At 31.2% G+C, this 17,434-nt stretch overlaps 2 protein-coding genes across 2 annotated transcripts; both read left to right on the top strand.

Annotated features, from left to right (window-relative positions):
- Nucleotides 1-3,135: 3,135 nt before the first annotated feature.
- On the top strand, nt 3,136-8,737 carry LOC146535251 (UDP-glucosyltransferase 2-like). Its single transcript, XM_085191761.1, has 4 exons — nt 3,136-4,662; nt 4,998-5,220; nt 7,898-8,117; nt 8,407-8,737. The coding sequence occupies exons 1-4, from the start codon at nt 3,844-3,846 to the stop codon at nt 8,684-8,686; spliced, it is 1,542 nt and encodes a 513-aa protein (XP_085047887.1). The 5' UTR covers nt 3,136-3,843; the 3' UTR covers nt 8,687-8,737.
- Nucleotides 8,738-11,929: 3,192 nt separating this feature from the next.
- LOC146535250 (UDP-glucosyltransferase 2-like) lies at nt 11,930-14,922 on the top strand. Its single transcript, XM_085191751.1, has 4 exons — nt 11,930-12,844; nt 13,138-13,360; nt 13,609-13,828; nt 14,363-14,922. The coding sequence occupies exons 1-4, from the start codon at nt 12,005-12,007 to the stop codon at nt 14,643-14,645; spliced, it is 1,566 nt and encodes a 521-aa protein (XP_085047877.1). The 5' UTR covers nt 11,930-12,004; the 3' UTR covers nt 14,646-14,922.
- Nucleotides 14,923-17,434: the final 2,512 nt, after the last annotated feature.

Raw genomic sequence — 17,434 nt, 5'->3', positions numbered from 1 at the left:
CTTCGCTTGCGTATTTAGGGGTGAATTCCAAAAAACCACGAAACATGTGTTCAATGAAATATTTTTAAGAGTCTAAATTTCAAATTTTATAAAAATCGGTGGCGATTTAATGATTTTTCCATACAAACTTTCAACCCCTTATTTGCACCCTGAGGGGATGAATTCTAGAAAACCATGAAACACATATTCAAATTAATATTTTTAAGAGTCTAAATTTAAGTTTTTATAATAATCGGTGGCGTTTTAAAGATTTTTCTATACAAACTTTCAACCCTTTATTTGCACCCTTAGGGGAAGAATTCAAGAAAACATGAAACATCTGTTCAATTAAATACTTTTAAGAGTCTGAATTCCAAATTTTATAAAAATTGGTGCTGATTTAAAAAAAATTCTATACAAACTTTCAACCCCTTATTTGTACCCTTAGGGGGAGAATTCTAGAAAACGATGAAACACGTGTTCAATTAAATACTTTTAAAAATCTAAATTTCAAATTTTATAAAAATCGGTGCCGATTTAAAAAATTTTCCATACAAACTTTCAACCCCTATTTCGCCCCTTTAGGGTTAAAATTTTTCAAAATCCCTTCTTAGTGGAAGTTCAGATTACGAAAGTAAACATCTGCCCAAATTTCACGTTTCTATGCACAGCCGTTACAGCTGTGCGTGCGTCTTACCTCAGTCAGTGAGGACAAGTCCTTTTATATATATAGATAAACACAGATGGTTTTAAATTTCCTTAAAATTATTTGAAAAACCATGAAGTATCTAACAAGATTTAAATCTTTAAATATATTTTAAAAAATAGTTAAATATTATTATTTGAAGGATGATTCACCTTGAAATGACATCAATATGTACAACACATTGTTATTAATAGTATTATTATATATATTAGTATATTATAATGGTATGTATTTTTTCAAATATATATGTATTATGTTTATGTATTAGAATTTAATATGACATGTAAGTTTATTTACACCACCCGCTCTATTTTATCACAGATTTCCTAACCCAAAGGTTGTCTGGTAGAAATCGTTGATTAGCGATAAGGCCGCCTTTTGTGTGTCAATTGTTATGTTTTTGTCGTTTTTATATTCTCCTTTTTCTTCTTAATGTATAATTGTGCACAATAAAGTGTAAATAAATAAATAAATAAGATTTGGATGTTATAATGAGAGAACCCGGGCCTCCCGCGTGGCAGGCGAGCATTCTACCACTGAACCACCGATGCGTGTAAGGCAGGCGGGCGCGGCGGACGCATGGCGAGTGGCGAGCCGTTTCGCAGCAAGGATTTTTTTGATATTGTAACAACTTCTAGAGTACTTATTAAAATGAAAAACAGTTAAAGACAGTTTTGGTCTACATTAAATGGCCAACGTAACTAATGTACTTATTTATATGCTGAGAGTAAGGGATAAGTGAAACTTGAGTAACATACAGCTGATGTGTCAACGGCGGGATGTGTCAACAATTAAATGCGTTTTTCTGTAAAACTATTCGCAATTTCGAAATATTGTAAAAAGAAAATTTTATCTTCGTTTAACGTAGAAAATTAATAAAGTATTTTAAAGGATAACGATTAATACCATTATGGAAAAATATCCCTCACAATAAAAAATATATTGAAATTATTATTTTTAGACAGAAAAATGATCACTACACGTTATTCTTAAAAGATACGAATATGCTGTCGCGGACTTTTTTGTTGATCTTATTAAGAGGAACAATATTCCAGTACATTATTTTCATGTAGTACTTACCATTAAAGCAGCGCATGCGCGAAAGTGTCTCAACGGGTAGGACTTTATACACATTTATCGTATTTATGTTAATTTATATAAGAATGTACAAATAATAAACTATATATAAACCTTCTACGAAAAACATTCGACTTAATGGTGAAGACCGCATCAAAATCCGATAGGTGCTTTAGAAGAAGAAGAGTTAGAAACAACAGACAGACACGAAAAGCGACTTTGTTTTATAAGATATAGGATAATATAAAATCATCTGAATCGGGGAGATGGAAGTCACTTATGGATTACGAAATTATCTAAAAAATACGATTAAATAATACGATTTAAACGTCTATCTGATTTAAAAAAAAAAACATAGTTTTCGAAGTGCACTTAAGCAACATAATTATGACAAGCTACGTTCACAATCAGTTGTATGCGCCTGTACACTGCAAAGGAATATTACTTTTCAATGGTCTAAAAATGTGGTGACTTTCTTGGAGTTTGATATAATATTATGCCAACTGATAGATGCACTTAAACATGCACATGCATTTAAATACGACAACTTAGGCGGAAAAAATAAATAAAATTCCAAAACAAATAAAATTTCCCTAAATAATCGTATAGGTATACACAGGAGAAAATGCGGGCGGGCCGGAAATTGAAAATAATTGTAATATCAATACTAATGTAAAGTAAGTAGTAAAGGTCTCAATAATCATTACGATAAATTTAAATTGTCTTACTGTCTCATTTGCATTATATCTATCGCAGAATTCCATGTCTCATATACTTTAATCTAGTCCATTTAGAGAAAACCTGTAATAAGGTGGAAGCCATTATGTAAAGTAGTGTATAAAATAATAAGCGTAATTGGCCAAATTATTGCTTAATAAATTTAAATAAATGAATTCAATTAAACTTATAATTTAAACTTACATGTGCCAATAGAGCACTTACAATAAAAGGTGATTTTTTTTTAAGAGAAGGTTTTTTTTTTGCAAAGAAAAGTTTTTGTTAGTTAAGCTAAGATTATTGTTCTAAATAAAACGATTATAAAATAGGCCGAAGCTGCAGAACTTTCCTTGCTAACAAGGAAACTAAAATATTAAATCTTTCTTTTCTTCAAAAGAGAATTGAACCTACAACCTACCTTATTTAAAGCCGCACGCTTGGGCGTCAATGCTACGACGCGACGGCCGTAACATAATTCTTAAAATAGGAAATTTATGATAGTGATTATTATCTATATACGCATAGTTTTTATCATTTGTAAAAATTATATTATTAAAAATTTACATACTAATAATAAATTATGTAAATTACGACTAATTATTTATAAATGTTAAATATATTTAAAAAATATTTTTATAATATTCTACCTGTATTGTGTGCAAGATATACACTGTGTGAAGCTAAAAATCACATATTATTAGTTTTTGAATGCCTCGATTTAGAATAGTCTCGTTATATTTAAATTACTTAAAATAGATCGTCACTAGTAAAAAGGCCCGTTTTTATAGGTATGTAGGTATATATAATTAATTCAATTTGCAAAAAAATATTCATACTTTTTGCATATTAACCTTGATTTTTTGTGCTAATTTCGCATGAAGAAACAAGGAAGTGTTGTATCATCACTAAAATTATATTAAATTTTAAAAGTTATTCTTGTGTTTCTCACATTAACTTAAGGCAAAAATGACTTATCATTCACATTCATTCATTCATTTTAGATATAAATATGTATATAAGTAGTTGGGACGCTTTACGTGACCAAAACCAAAAAGATTTCATATAAAACATAAATTCGTATGAATTTGTAATCGAACCTACAATAATCGCTTGTGGTTGTTTTACTCAACAATTGCGCTACGGTTGTCATTAGATAAAATAGTATGAATAAGAAACTGGTCTTGCTCTGTTCTTGTAAGTTGTGTTATATTAAAAATAGATTTGAAATAAGGTATAGTCTTTTCAACCTTGCATTTTAGTAATAGCTGCGGTACTGTCAACATATAGCTCTTAACTTATTTAAAGTGTAATTTTACTTGTGTTTAGAATTTAATATTTTAGTAAGAATACAAAAAAAAAACAGTATGTACAAAATAATATTTTTAGTTTTATTCGTTATAAGTATAAGTGAATCGAAAAATATATTAGCTGTGTTCCCGACACCGTCAATAAGTCATCAAATAGTTTTTCGTCCTCTTATGCTGGAATTAGCCAAACGTGGGCATGAAGTGACTGTGATAACACCAAATCCAATATTCCCTAAAGGAGGAGCTCCTGGAAATTTTACTGAAATAGATGTTCATAATATTTCTTATACTATATGGACTGAGTTTGTAGAAGATATAAAAGGTAAAGCAGATGGTCTCGCTGAACAAATGAAATTAGCTTACGATCTATTAAGAGTAATTTTTGAGGCTCAAATAAATTCACCAGAAGTTCAAAAACTTATATCTGATAAAAAGAAGAAATTTGATTTAGTATTTTCTGAACATTGTGTAAGATTAGCATTGAGCTTTTCCTATTTATATGACGCCCCTGTAATAGAATTTAGTTCGTTGGGTGGATTAATTGGTGGTTACGAGTCGATGGGCGCTGCTTCACATCCATTGATCTATCCTACGGCATATCAACAAAAAATTTTTGAAGTAACAATGTTGGATAAAATCTATGAAATAAATCTATATTACTCATTTCATAAGTTTTATGATGAATTAGAAATTTTGGAAAATATGTCATTGAAAAAGCTTTTTGGTCCTAAAACTCCAACTTTGGCTGAATTAAAAAAAAAAGTAGACATGCTGTTTATAAACCTTCGTCCTATTTGGGATCGCAATCGCCCTGTACCACCTAATGTTTTATATTTAGGAGGATTACACCAAAATCCACAAAAAGAATTACCTGAGGTAAATTTTTATAATATATTATTTAAGTCATTTGTACTATATTTATATTTTTTTATATATTTAACACTCACAATTAAAACACTTTAATTTCCTGAGATCAGTCGTGGTAGCTTAGTACGAGCGTGTGACTCTAAAAGTTCAATTTTTACTCGAGGAAATGACATATTATATATTTATTATATTTTTATTTCTTTAGTCTGATATCGAGACAAAGCGCGGTGTTGAGTTTCGCTACTACACAAACAATACTTCCAAAATTGCAACGTCCTATATGATTTTTTTTACTTTAATTTGGTCAATTCAGTCCTTATTAATACACTTTTTTATTATTTCAGGATCTAGCATCGTACCTAGATTCATCTAAGAACGGAGTTATCTATGTAAGTTTCGGTACAAATGTGAAACCATCTTTACTACCTGCTGAGAAATTGAAGATATTTAAAAAAGTATTTTCTGAATTGCCGTACGATGTTTTGTGGAAATGGGATAGCGACAAATTTTCGGATTGCCCCAAAAATGTTAAATATGCAAAATGGTTGCCACAGTCGGATTTACTCAGTAAGTTTCTTAAGAATAGATTTATTGATTTAGAACTGACAAGACAAGTGCCCTTAAATCTGGTGATTATGGATGCAATCCCTACTGAAGAAAGAAATATTTCCGTTGATCCTTGTAACTTAAGCCGGAGGAAAACGGAGAACGAAGTGTCTTCATTAAATTCTCTTTACTTACTTCTTCTGCTTGCTGTATGCGGGTTAAGTGTAAAAAAAATCTTTAAATTATTCGTATACTGAACACCTGTCTGAGTAAACAAAATCCTATCTTTTATGCTTAATTTTTTGGATTTTTTTATTTTTTTATAGCGACTTCTACCGCTTGGACTGTACGATTATTTATTTAACAAACTGATTGCGTTCTTGCTTATCTATATATATAAAAGGACTTGTCCTCACCGACTGAGGTGAGACGCACGCACAGCCGTAACCGCTCATGGTAGAAATGCGAAATTTGGACAGATGTTACTTTCGTAATCTGGACATCCACTAAGAAGGGATTATGAAAAATGTTAACTCTAAAGGGGTGAAATAGGAGTTGAAAGTTTGTATGGATTTATTTTTAAATCGCCACCGATTTTTATAAAATTCGAAATTCAGACTCTTAAATAGATTTCATTGAACACGTGTTTCGTGGTATTTAAGAATAATCCTCCGAAGGGTGCAAATAAGGGGTTGAAAGTTTGTATGGAAAAATCTTTAAAACGCCACCGATTTTTGTAAAATTTTAGATTTAGACTCTTAAAAATATTTCATTGAACACATGTTTCGTGGTTTATTAGAATTCACCCCTAAATAAGCAAGCGTAACTGCGCGCGTTCGCTAGTATTTAATAAGGACATAACCGGTAAAAATATTTTTTTACATATTAGAAATGTTTGCAGTTATCAGTTTTATTGACCATTATTTATGTAAAATGGTATACGTGTCTATTTTTATAAGATTTCACCTATGAGAAGGTTGTGTAGCAACATATAGGCTGCTAGGTTAGTTTGGTGCTCTAAGTATATTATTGCTATGTGTATACTTTTTAATCGACTACAAGTACAACGGTTGTGCGTTCGATTTCCACTCGGAGGAATGAAATATTTAATATCTTCGCTCTAATAATAAGACAAAGTGCAACGTCTAGTTTTGCTCCTCATAATGTCTCGAAAATTAGTCGGTGTGTTGAGAAAATAAAAGATGCGAATGCTAAAGGAGAATAATCGAAATAGGTTGGCGGGATATTGAATTTTTCGTCCATTTGTCGCGTATACACTTAATACAAAATATAACACATGGATAACATTGTCAGAAATCGACCAATTTAAATTGGGACCACATGGGAAGCTACAGCTTTCATACAAAAGAATCGTCAAGAATCATCAAAATCGGTTCACCCAGTCCAAAATTTTGAGATAACAAACATAAAAAAATTATAATAGTTGAATTAATAATCTCCTCCTTAGGGAAGTCGGTTAAAAATAATTCTGAATACATATATCTAGTTCCTGATACATAATTCATGTAATTGGGATATATGTTTTTGGCTATTTTTGTGCTAGACTTGCTTATGGGTAATAACCTTACCACTTAGTAATAATACTTTCCAATGCTATATGCACGAATATAAAATAAGTGAATAATTCGAATAATTTTACCCACAAATGTTGAATTTAAAATTTTCATTTTAATCTGTTTTTTTATCTTTAATCAATTTATAAGACTTAATTAAAACGAAACTTTATATTAATTCAAAATAAGCAAAAATATTATCGACACTGATTAGTGATTAAGCAATTGCTTCTGGTGAACGAACATATCAATTTCGCAACTTCAATAACTAAAATAGAAATCCCGTCACTTTCCGTCCCTTTAGGAGTTTCGAGAAATCCTTTCTTAGTGCTTCCGTGTATGAATACAGGTCAGGTATCTACGTAGAGTAAAAAGCATAGGGAAGACCTTAGAATACGTTTGTACATTGTCTATTAGTTACTCGGAAGCAAAAGAATTTTATATATATCTATGTATATTTCTATCTCCTATGTCTCTCTCTCTATCGTATCCTACATGTCATGGCCGCCCGCCGCACGCCTGGGAACTTAGTGTTCAGACATTTCTGTTCCCCTTGTTCCACGTGCTGAGTAGCGTAATTCAGCGTCGCGCTTTGCCCTGCACTTTTTACCTCATTACTAGACTCGATGTATATCAATCAACGAGTGATAACTAACAACTATAGAAATATATATTATATAAATGTAAATACCAGTAGTACATTTTATAAGTGTGTATCTACATACTATACAATTGAATAAGTATATTGGTACTAAAACATAAAAAACTTATGACATATTGTTAAAGTTTACATTGTTTTTTATTACATTTTTGATGACAGTATTGTTTTTTGGTTTAAATCCACCTTAAAAATATCTGTCTATATTTCTTATAAATGTATTTTTATTTGCAGCCAGACTGAAAACGTGACAGTTTGCGAATTTGACTCTTTTTTTCAGGAATTCATGGGGCCGTAGATCTAGGTATATTGTTTGAATTTAAACTTGATATCTTTAAGAGTTCCTGAGATAAAGGCTCTTGACCAACAGATAGGCAGACAGACAGACGGACAACAAAGTGATCTTATAAGGATTCCTTTTTTCCTTAAACCCTAAACACTAGAAAATAATAAAATTTGGTTTCAGAACATAAAAATATCAAGCTCTTTATAACACAAGGTGGTCTACAGTCGACTGACGAGGCCCTAGCTGCAGGTGTTCCCCTTATCGGAGTACCGATGCTTGCAGATCAATGGTACAACGCGGAACAGTATCTTATACATAAAATAGGCTTAAAATTAGATCTGGAGACGTTCACAAAAGAAGAATTAAAACATGCTATTAATATGGTTATAAACAATTCAAGGTAATTGTAAAAAACAAGAGAGTACTGACCCCTACTCACTTAAAATTTTATTTATACTTTTTTAATGTTTAATAATCCCTCACTTATCAAGATTAATTTTGAATTATTAAACAATAATATCGAAATCTTTACATTTATTTAAAAATTAGTATCAAGTCAATTCTATATTTGATCATTTTTTTTAATAATAAAAAGAAAAATATACGACAACAAACTGTACGAACCGTAAATCTGTAGAGTTAGAAATAATAATCATAAAAAAATCCTTTCATTATTATTCTTATTACAGCTATCGTGATAACGTGATAAAGATACACAAAATAATGGATGATGAACCACTATCACCGTTAGAAAAGGCAGTATGGTGGACAGAACACGTACTCCGACATAAAGGTGCTTCACACTTGAAAGCCAATGGCGCTCATATGCACTGGACAGAGTATTACGAAATAAAATTGATATTATCACTTCAAATTCTTATAACAATCTTCCTACTATTTTTGGGAATTTTAATATATTATATAGGCAAAAAGATTACAAATTCCAGAATAAAGATTAAACTATTGTAATCTTTTTAGATTATCTTTAATTTATAAAATAAAATAAAAATGTTGAAAATATAGGATTTTTTTTTATTCATTTTCGAAATCCACAAATTCGATGTCAAATGATTATATTCAAAATAAAAAGTTACAGCCAGTCTTGGTGCAGAGGCACACGAGTGTCACTGTAAGCACGATAGGTAGTGGATTCGATTCCCATTCTAGGAAATGACATTTTTAATATTTTGATTTCCTCACTCTTATAATACGACGCATGCACACATGAGTTGGGTGTTAAATTGAGCTGAGTAAAATCTCCAGAATTGGATGAAAATATGGAACGGAGTGTTTTAACACTAGGCTGCCTACCGTAGTGTATGCTAGATACAGCGTAAAGATGATTTTTTTTATTAAAAAGTTTTTGAGTCTTAATCTTCATTAGTTTTGATATTTTTAAAAATTGGCAAAAAAATAGTTTAGAAAAGGTTATTTTAAGAAGTATGTTATTCACCAATATTTTAATACATTATTTAAAAGTTAAATAATTTTACAAAGTTTATTATTGAATAATACTTATATTTTTTTACAAAGTATATTATTTTTAGTACCGCTTATGGTAATTAACTTAACCTATTTCAAAAAGAGAGCACTAAGTTCCTAAGATAGCCTGTTAAATATGCAAATTTTGTGGAAAATCTTAAAAAAGGGAATATAAAGCAGAGTGTACCCGTATGTTAGATGTTAAGTCCTCTCTGTCTAACCCACTATACTCTATAAGAGAGCGTCAAGCTGAAATGAAAAGAAAAGAAGCAACATTAAATAAAGAAGAGGGAAAGTTGTAAGTGCTAAGCCAAGTGCCATAAAAATTATAAGTTGTGTATATTCTGTAAAAATAAAAATAAAATAATAAAAATTATTATATAATGTATGTGACCAATTGAGAACTTTCTCCGGTTTTTTTTAGAAAAAGGAGAGTGAAAGAAAACGGGCAGATATCTACATAGGATAGCGCTTGCTTATTTATGTCTTAATATAGTTTTATTAGAAACTTGACCCCAATGAAGGGTATCAATAAATTTTCATTGTGAAACAAGGCTAGTGGTATTCGATGTCGTTTAAATTAAGAGAAATACGCATATAAGATATGATAGTATGAAAATATAATACTCTTTCATTATAATAATAATGAAAGTTTATTATACTCGTATTACCGGTGGGACGACCGCCTGCCAGATGGGCTGACGATATGAAGAGATTGGCGGGAAGCGGATGGGTCCGAAAAGCTGAAGATCGAGTTGGTGGCGAGAATTGGGGAAGGTCTATGTCCAACAGTGGACAAAAGATGGCTGTTGATGATGATGATGATGATAATAATAATCATAACGATGGTGAGGATAGTCGTGGCGCAAGGGCATAGGTGTGTGATTGTAAACTCGACAGGTCATGGGTTCGATACCCAGTCAAGAAAATTAAACCTTTACTATTTTCATCTTCACTCTGGTATTCAGCAGTTCACTGCTCGACTATCCGCCTCATTTATCAGATCTGGCCCCAAAAGACTTAATTTTGTTTCCTCATCAAAAAATTGCGCTCGGAGGATAGATATTTTGTCATGAAGAATTATTTTTCATAGATAAACGCAGAAGAACATCACTAGAAGATAGTAAGATACAAAGAGAGTTTGTGTGTTGAAAAATAAAAAAAGGCTTCTAATTTGGTTACGTCGGCAATTCTGTCCTTAGTCTATTAGGAGACATTGTACGAAATACTAAAATAAAGTTAGTAAAATTATTTGTTTTCGTTAAAATTTAACTCTTTTTCAATATATAATTGACGGAAAATTTAATTGTCTGCTTCACCTTCATCATATCACTGAGTATGTACATAAAGGATTGTGAGAATTGTGCCTAAATATGTCACGTCATTAACTTCGTTTTTACGAATATATTAGGGACACAATGCTCATTGAACTACTTAGTTATGTGACCTTGTAAAAAATATTTTTAGAGAATGTAATAAGAATAAACAATAGTTGTAACAAGCGTACCAAATTTTTCACCTTGGCTCTATGTGTGTATGTTTTTAATTTTACACGTTGTTTTCCATAGCAGAGTAGGTGACCTAGTGATGAAACATTACGTTTTGGGGTAAAGCTGAGACTTCACTCGAATCCGAGAAATTACTGGTCAAGTTGAGTGACTCCCAAAGTCAACGACGTCTTTTGTCTTCCTAGAAACTAGAATTTAAAATATTTTTTTTTATTATTCTCTCAGTCCACCTGTAACTCTTAAGCTATTTTAATGGTAAATTCCTAGAAAATTGAAAACATGTGGTCAATTTATTAACATTGTACAAATTTTATAATGGTAAATTATATTGCTTCGCATTATTGCTACAAGTCAACATAGGCGGACCTTATTCGGCCGCATTCCCAGATATCCTGGCTGGTGGAGAATGTTTATAAACTAACCTTTAAGTCGCAGGGTTCCTGAAAATTAAACTCAGTTTTTATAGCTTTACGATGTCCTACAGAAAAACCTATGAACCTAGTGATAAGGCACTCTGTTCCTATTAAGACACATTCGAAATCTTTAAGAATTCCTTAAGAATTGCTTGTTGAGATTGTTATTGTTTTAATTAAAATAATCACAAAATATTTTTTCTTTTTTAACTTTATTGTTTATATAATTATACTAATTACAAAATTCTTTTTCACAGAAATATACATTTTATAGAGTTTTTTTTATTAACTATTAAAAAAAGCAGTTAAAGCTGAAATTGTAAATTTTAATAAAATCCCAGGCTCAAATTATGCCTGGGAAGATTCGCAATGATCACTTTATGCGTAATACATGTATATGTAATTGATATAGTGTGTACTTTTAGATTACTTTGTCAAAGATAACGAACTATGAAAATAGTAATAAATTAAACAGAAGTGCATCTACATAATCAAAAACTGCGAATAGTTGACTGTATGTACATGTTTAATTTTGTCTCCATCAACGAAATTTCGTAATTTTCTATTGTCGATTTCAAAAATATAGATAAATATAAATTTAAGTTTATGTAAATGTTAATGAAATAACTAATCTATTTTATTACTTCATTATTGTATCAAAATGTTAATATACAAGCGTACTAGGATGCAATGAGTAGTATATTATTGCTGAATACTAATAATATACTTGAAATATAAACGAACTAATAGGAAGTAAGATGCATCAGTCATGGATTTACTTTCTTACATACCTAATTATCACACTTAATTATTCAATATATACATATACTATGTGCTTGCTTAAAATTATATATAAATATTTTTAAGTCCTGTTTTAGTAAAAAATGGAATTAAAAATAAAAATATATCAAATATCTGTTTTAGTTCTATACTTATCAAGTATAAGTGAAACGAAAAGTATTTTAGCCGTGTTCCCTACACCATCAATAAGCCATCAATTAGTGTTCCGCTCGCTTGTCCAAGCATTGGTAAAAAGAGGGCATGAAGTGACTACAATAACAACAGATCCAGAACATCCCAAGGGAAGATCCCCTCAAAATCTTACAGAAATAGATGTTCATGATATATCATACAATATTTGGAAACAATTTGTAGAAGGAACCGATAAAGGCACTGCAGACAGTCTTGTCGAACAAATCAAAATGGGATATAGCCTATTATCGCTAATTTTCGAAGCGCAAGTAAAAACTCCTGAGGTGCACAAACTTTTATCAAACAAAGAGAGAAAATTTGATCTAATAATAATGGAACATTGTGTAAGACTCGCCCTGAGTTTTTCTTATGTATACGATGCTCCCGTTATTGAAATTAGTTCTATGGGTGGATTGGTTGGTACATTTGAAGCTGTTGGCGCCGCGTCACATCCACTCATTTATCCCTTGTCGTTTCTGAAGGGTTTTCATAACTTTAATATATGGGATAAAATATTGCAAATAAATTTATACTACAAGTACAATAGTTTTTATAAAACGTTGGAAATATCGGATAATATGATATTAAAAAATCTTTTTGGTCCAAATATACCAGATTTGGCTGATTTAAAGAAAAATTCACACGTTTTGTTTTTAAACGTGCATCCTATTTGGGATCTTAATCGTCCTGTGCCATCTAATGTTGTTTATTTGGGAGGAATACATCAGAGACAATCAAAAGAATTACCAAAGGTATTATTTATTTTGTAATCATGAATATTATTGAAGAATAACTAGAATAATAGATTAGCATATTGTGATAACAATAAATATGCATTGAATATTTAGGAGATTTTATATTTATTTGTTTTAAAATATTTTTTTTTTATCACTATTTCCGATGAAATTACCAGGAAAATGAGTGCATTATTTATATTTTATTCAATGCTTTTATCCCCAGATATATATGGACATTTATTGTTAAATAAATAAATTTATTATTATTATATACCACGAATATGATGACGTACCTGCTTCAATTTCAGAATCTTAAAAACCATCTAGATTCCACTAAAAATGGCGTAATTTACATAAGCTTTGGCACAAATGTGAAACCATCTCTACTACCAGCCGAAAAATTGAAAATATTTACAAATGTCTTCTCGAAATTGCCATATGACGTGTTATGGAAATGGGATACAGACAAGCTACCAGACTGCCCTGAAAATGTTAAAATTGCAAAGTGGTACCCACAATCGGACTTATTAAGTAAGTCCTAGTTTTTATTTATGCAACTATTAAGCTACTCCGTTTAGAACAAATTTATCTTCGTTAAATATCTGTTTTATCGTCAATATAATTTTTTTGTACTATATATAGCAGGATAGAAAGTAGCCAAGAAACCTCGTATAAGACGCTCATCGTCGAACATGCGAAAGATAAAAAAGGAAAGATAATATTATTATTACTAAGTAATTAAAAAAACCTTAATATTTGATACAAGTGACCTTTTGCAGAACATCCTAACATCAAGTTATTTATCACACAAGGCGGTTTACAATCAACAGACGAAGCTATAACTGCGGGGGTTCCCCTTATTGGAGTACCGATGCTTGCTGACCAGTGGTACAATGGTGACCAGTATGCTAAACATAATATAGGCCTAAAACTGGACTTGGAAACAGTTACGGAGAAAGAATTATTGGAAGCCATCGAAACAGTTGTTAGCAATTCGAGGTATAAAATGTTTTTGTTATTCCCTTGTCATATCAAATAAAAGAGCTTGTTAAAATATATAAAATACTCGAGGACCCGGACGGTAGCTAAATTTGCCTGTGAACTGAAAAATGTAGACAAGCCGTACTAAGTACGTAATTTCCGTAAAAGTAAAAAATATCTTGCAATAATAGCAGAATAACTTCTATTTCTATCACCAAGATCCTTCTTTTACTTAATCCTGCGCTTTCAAACTGCACAATGACATTAATGACAATAACATTAAGCGGGAAATACAGAGAAAAGCCAGAGATTATTTTGTATGAATTTTATAAGTTCATACGAACAAAATTAATTATCTTTTTAAGCGATTTTTAAAAAGAAAACTTGAGTAGTTTAAAGTTAAATAGCGATGATGTTTTTTGCTTAATGTATTTTAAATGTTTTATGTTATAATATATACGGAACTCGAATTTATAAGGTTTTAACTATTTCAGGAGATTTACAATATACAATCTAGATATTTGCAGTCAATTAATAACATTTTTATTACAGTTATCGTGAAAACGTGTTGAAGTTACGTACTATAATGAATGATCAACCACTATCACCGCTGGAACGCGCCGTGTGGTGGACGGAACACGTACTCCGACATAAAGGCGCTTCACACTTAAAAGCCAATGGCGTAGATATGGATTGGACAGAATATTATGAACTTAAATTAATATTATTTTTTGTTCTAATATTGCTTATATCGTTATTAATGTTAGGCCTAATGATTTACTGTTTTATTGTGAAATTGAACAAAAAAGTCAATTTAAAAGTGAAAAATAATTAATATTTTTAAATAAAGTATCCTGAGGTTAGTCATGGCATATTTGTCTGTAGACGCGACCGGTTGTATTCGATCGCTACTCGAGGAAATGAAATTAAATATTTAATATTTTCAACCTAGGAACCTAGTGCTAGGACATTTTCGTTCCCTTTACTTCTTTCCACAGAATTCTGTAATAATTGGGAGTTGAGTAGCGCAACAATATTTAATTTCCTCGAGTGGGAACTGCACCCATAAACAGTCGGCTTTACAGGAACACGTTTGTGAATCTGTGACGCAACTGGGGTCTCTTAACAAAATTAAATATATATATATATAGTATAATTATACATAGGTAAAAAATAATCGAATCCACAAACACTTGGCAAAAGGATGGCATCATTCTTTTATAGTAATTAAACTATTTTTCTTATAACGTCACATACAATCTTCCTAGAATTTAACGCTCCAGCAGCCACGCTCTGTTCCACAAATTAGTTCGGATCTCTGGCGACCGAATGTAGATTTATTTATCGACTATCCAAAACAGATTCGGCCACATTGGGAATTTTTGAAACTATTGCTATTTAAAATCGTTTGTAATTATACAATAGCTTAAAAGTGTTGTTAAAAAATATATGTTTTTTATTGTTTATCTTAGTGTTATATTTGTCAGTCATTTATAGTGAGGAAATGATAACTCTGGTAACAAGACAACATGTGGCGTTGAGTTCCGCGACTGAACACGCAGTCCCGATAATGGGGTCTATTAACATAGGGTCCCCTTTACCTACCCTGCTATATGTGGAATAAAGCGTAAAGCTAGAAAAACAACATTATAAATCCACTATAAACCATATACCTAGTGGAAAGTTTCAAGCAGCCAAGCATATAAAAACTAAAACGTACTAAAAGCTCATTCTGCCCTTAATTTCAGTTTAATTCTCGTTCAAAACTCGCTCAATAAAAATTCTAAAAACCGCACCGTACAAAAAAATCAACGCTCCACAAAGGGGAACTATAAAGAGCACCATGAAAAGGATTAAGCCAACTACGGCTGGTTGAGTCGCTTTGAGCTTATTTACTACAAAGGCAGAAGAGATGATTTCTCTTGCATAATGTGAATTTAATTAGGCTCATGAGAATTGTCTTGAAATCATGACATTGATTTATTGTACTCCAAGTAAAATGTTAGTGAAGGGTCCGCACACAGCAGGGTAGGCAGGCACCTGGGAACTAGCATCTCGGAGCATTACGTATTAAGTAGCGGAACTCAACGCCGTGCTTTGTCACGTTACCACAGCGAGTAAATAAAAATGTCAAATAATTCAGTTCCCCGAGTGGGAGTCGAACCCACGGCCGTCGTGTTCACATTCAGACGCTTGTGTCTCTGCGCCATAATGTTATCTTATACTATTTCCATAATGTTATTTCAATTTATTATCTTATTTAATTACATCTAATTATAATGTTATTCCGCAATATTTAATTTAATGATATTAATATTTACATTTCAATATCATACGAGTAAATAAAACCTACCCGTATTATTTTAAAGTAAGCACATATTGACATTTTCAGAAACAGAGATAATTATGTTTATTTTATTTATACTGCATTTTCTTTTATAATAATAAGACTGCCTTTTTTAGCTTCACGCTATATTCCGCACATAGCGGGGTAGGCACAGGGAACCTGGGAACCCGATATTAAGACATTCTGTTCCCCAATAAGGCAGTTCCAATCCCCACTTTCTGCCGAATTATTGAGGCATGTTGAGTGGCGAAATTCAACGCCTTTTGCTTTCATACATTTCATTCCCCCAAGTGGGAATCGAACCCACAACTGTTGTGTTCACTATTGCGCGCTTATGCCCATACACCACGGGACTCTTTAAATAGTTTTCTATATTGTTATTTTATTTTAATAGTGTTGTAGTCGTTAGTTTATTTAAAAAAAAAAAACTTGCCCATTAACAGGGTAAATCTGGGCAAGTGATAATCGAATACAAAATATTTTGATATTTAAGTTTTAAATATATTAGTTACATTTTTTTTTTCATACATCTCCCTAATAGGGAGAGGAGGCAAAGAAAGTCTGATGGTTAGAAACGTTCGTTCTTCGCTTTCCGCCCATTTTAAAGGTGCGTTCAGTAGAGGATCTACGGCACAAATAATGATCATTCATGAATGACAAATGACACATTCTAAAATTCCGTGGCAATTTTGACCCCGGATACAGTGAATTATGTCGAAACTGTATATTTTATCCTATCAGAGTAGGGAAATTAAAATTTAAAGTCTGCTGGACCAAAGTTAATTGATGTTTACGCCTTGTTCACTGTAAATAATTATATTATTAATAATCTATACTATGTTAAAAATAAGCCAAAAAATTATATATATTTCTTAAATGGTGAAAAAAAAAATTGCCTATTTAATTGACAACTTGTCCCTGGATATTCAAAAAAATGGCTGGGACTTTATATCTCGTGCATATTTCATGCGTTAGTTTCGTTTAAAAATACCGCAGTGAAAATGTTAGAAATTCAGGAACTTCACAATGAAAATTGAACAAATAAACAGTGAACTGACTATCACTTACTAAAACGAAGCCATTGTTAAAGTTCTGTAGAATGATTCATTCCCCAAACTCCATATCATAGAAAAATGAAGAACAAAATGATAAAACATTTACCGGTAAAAGCAGTGACTTTCCCACATTAAAATTTCCATTGAAAAAGCAATATATTTTAGTGGAAAATATTCTTTACACATACTATTTCTGACCTCACTTTTAGTTTTTCACGAATT

Source organism: Heliconius melpomene, chromosome 10 (genome assembly GCF_056956725.1).
Source record: "Heliconius melpomene rosina isolate 202511_hmr_F chromosome 10, ASM5695672v1, whole genome shotgun sequence".
In the NCBI taxonomy this organism is placed as follows: domain Eukaryota; kingdom Metazoa; phylum Arthropoda; class Insecta; order Lepidoptera; family Nymphalidae; genus Heliconius; species Heliconius melpomene.
The sequence above is the reverse complement of the archived record's forward strand: the minus strand, read 5'-3'. Positions and strand labels throughout refer to the sequence as shown.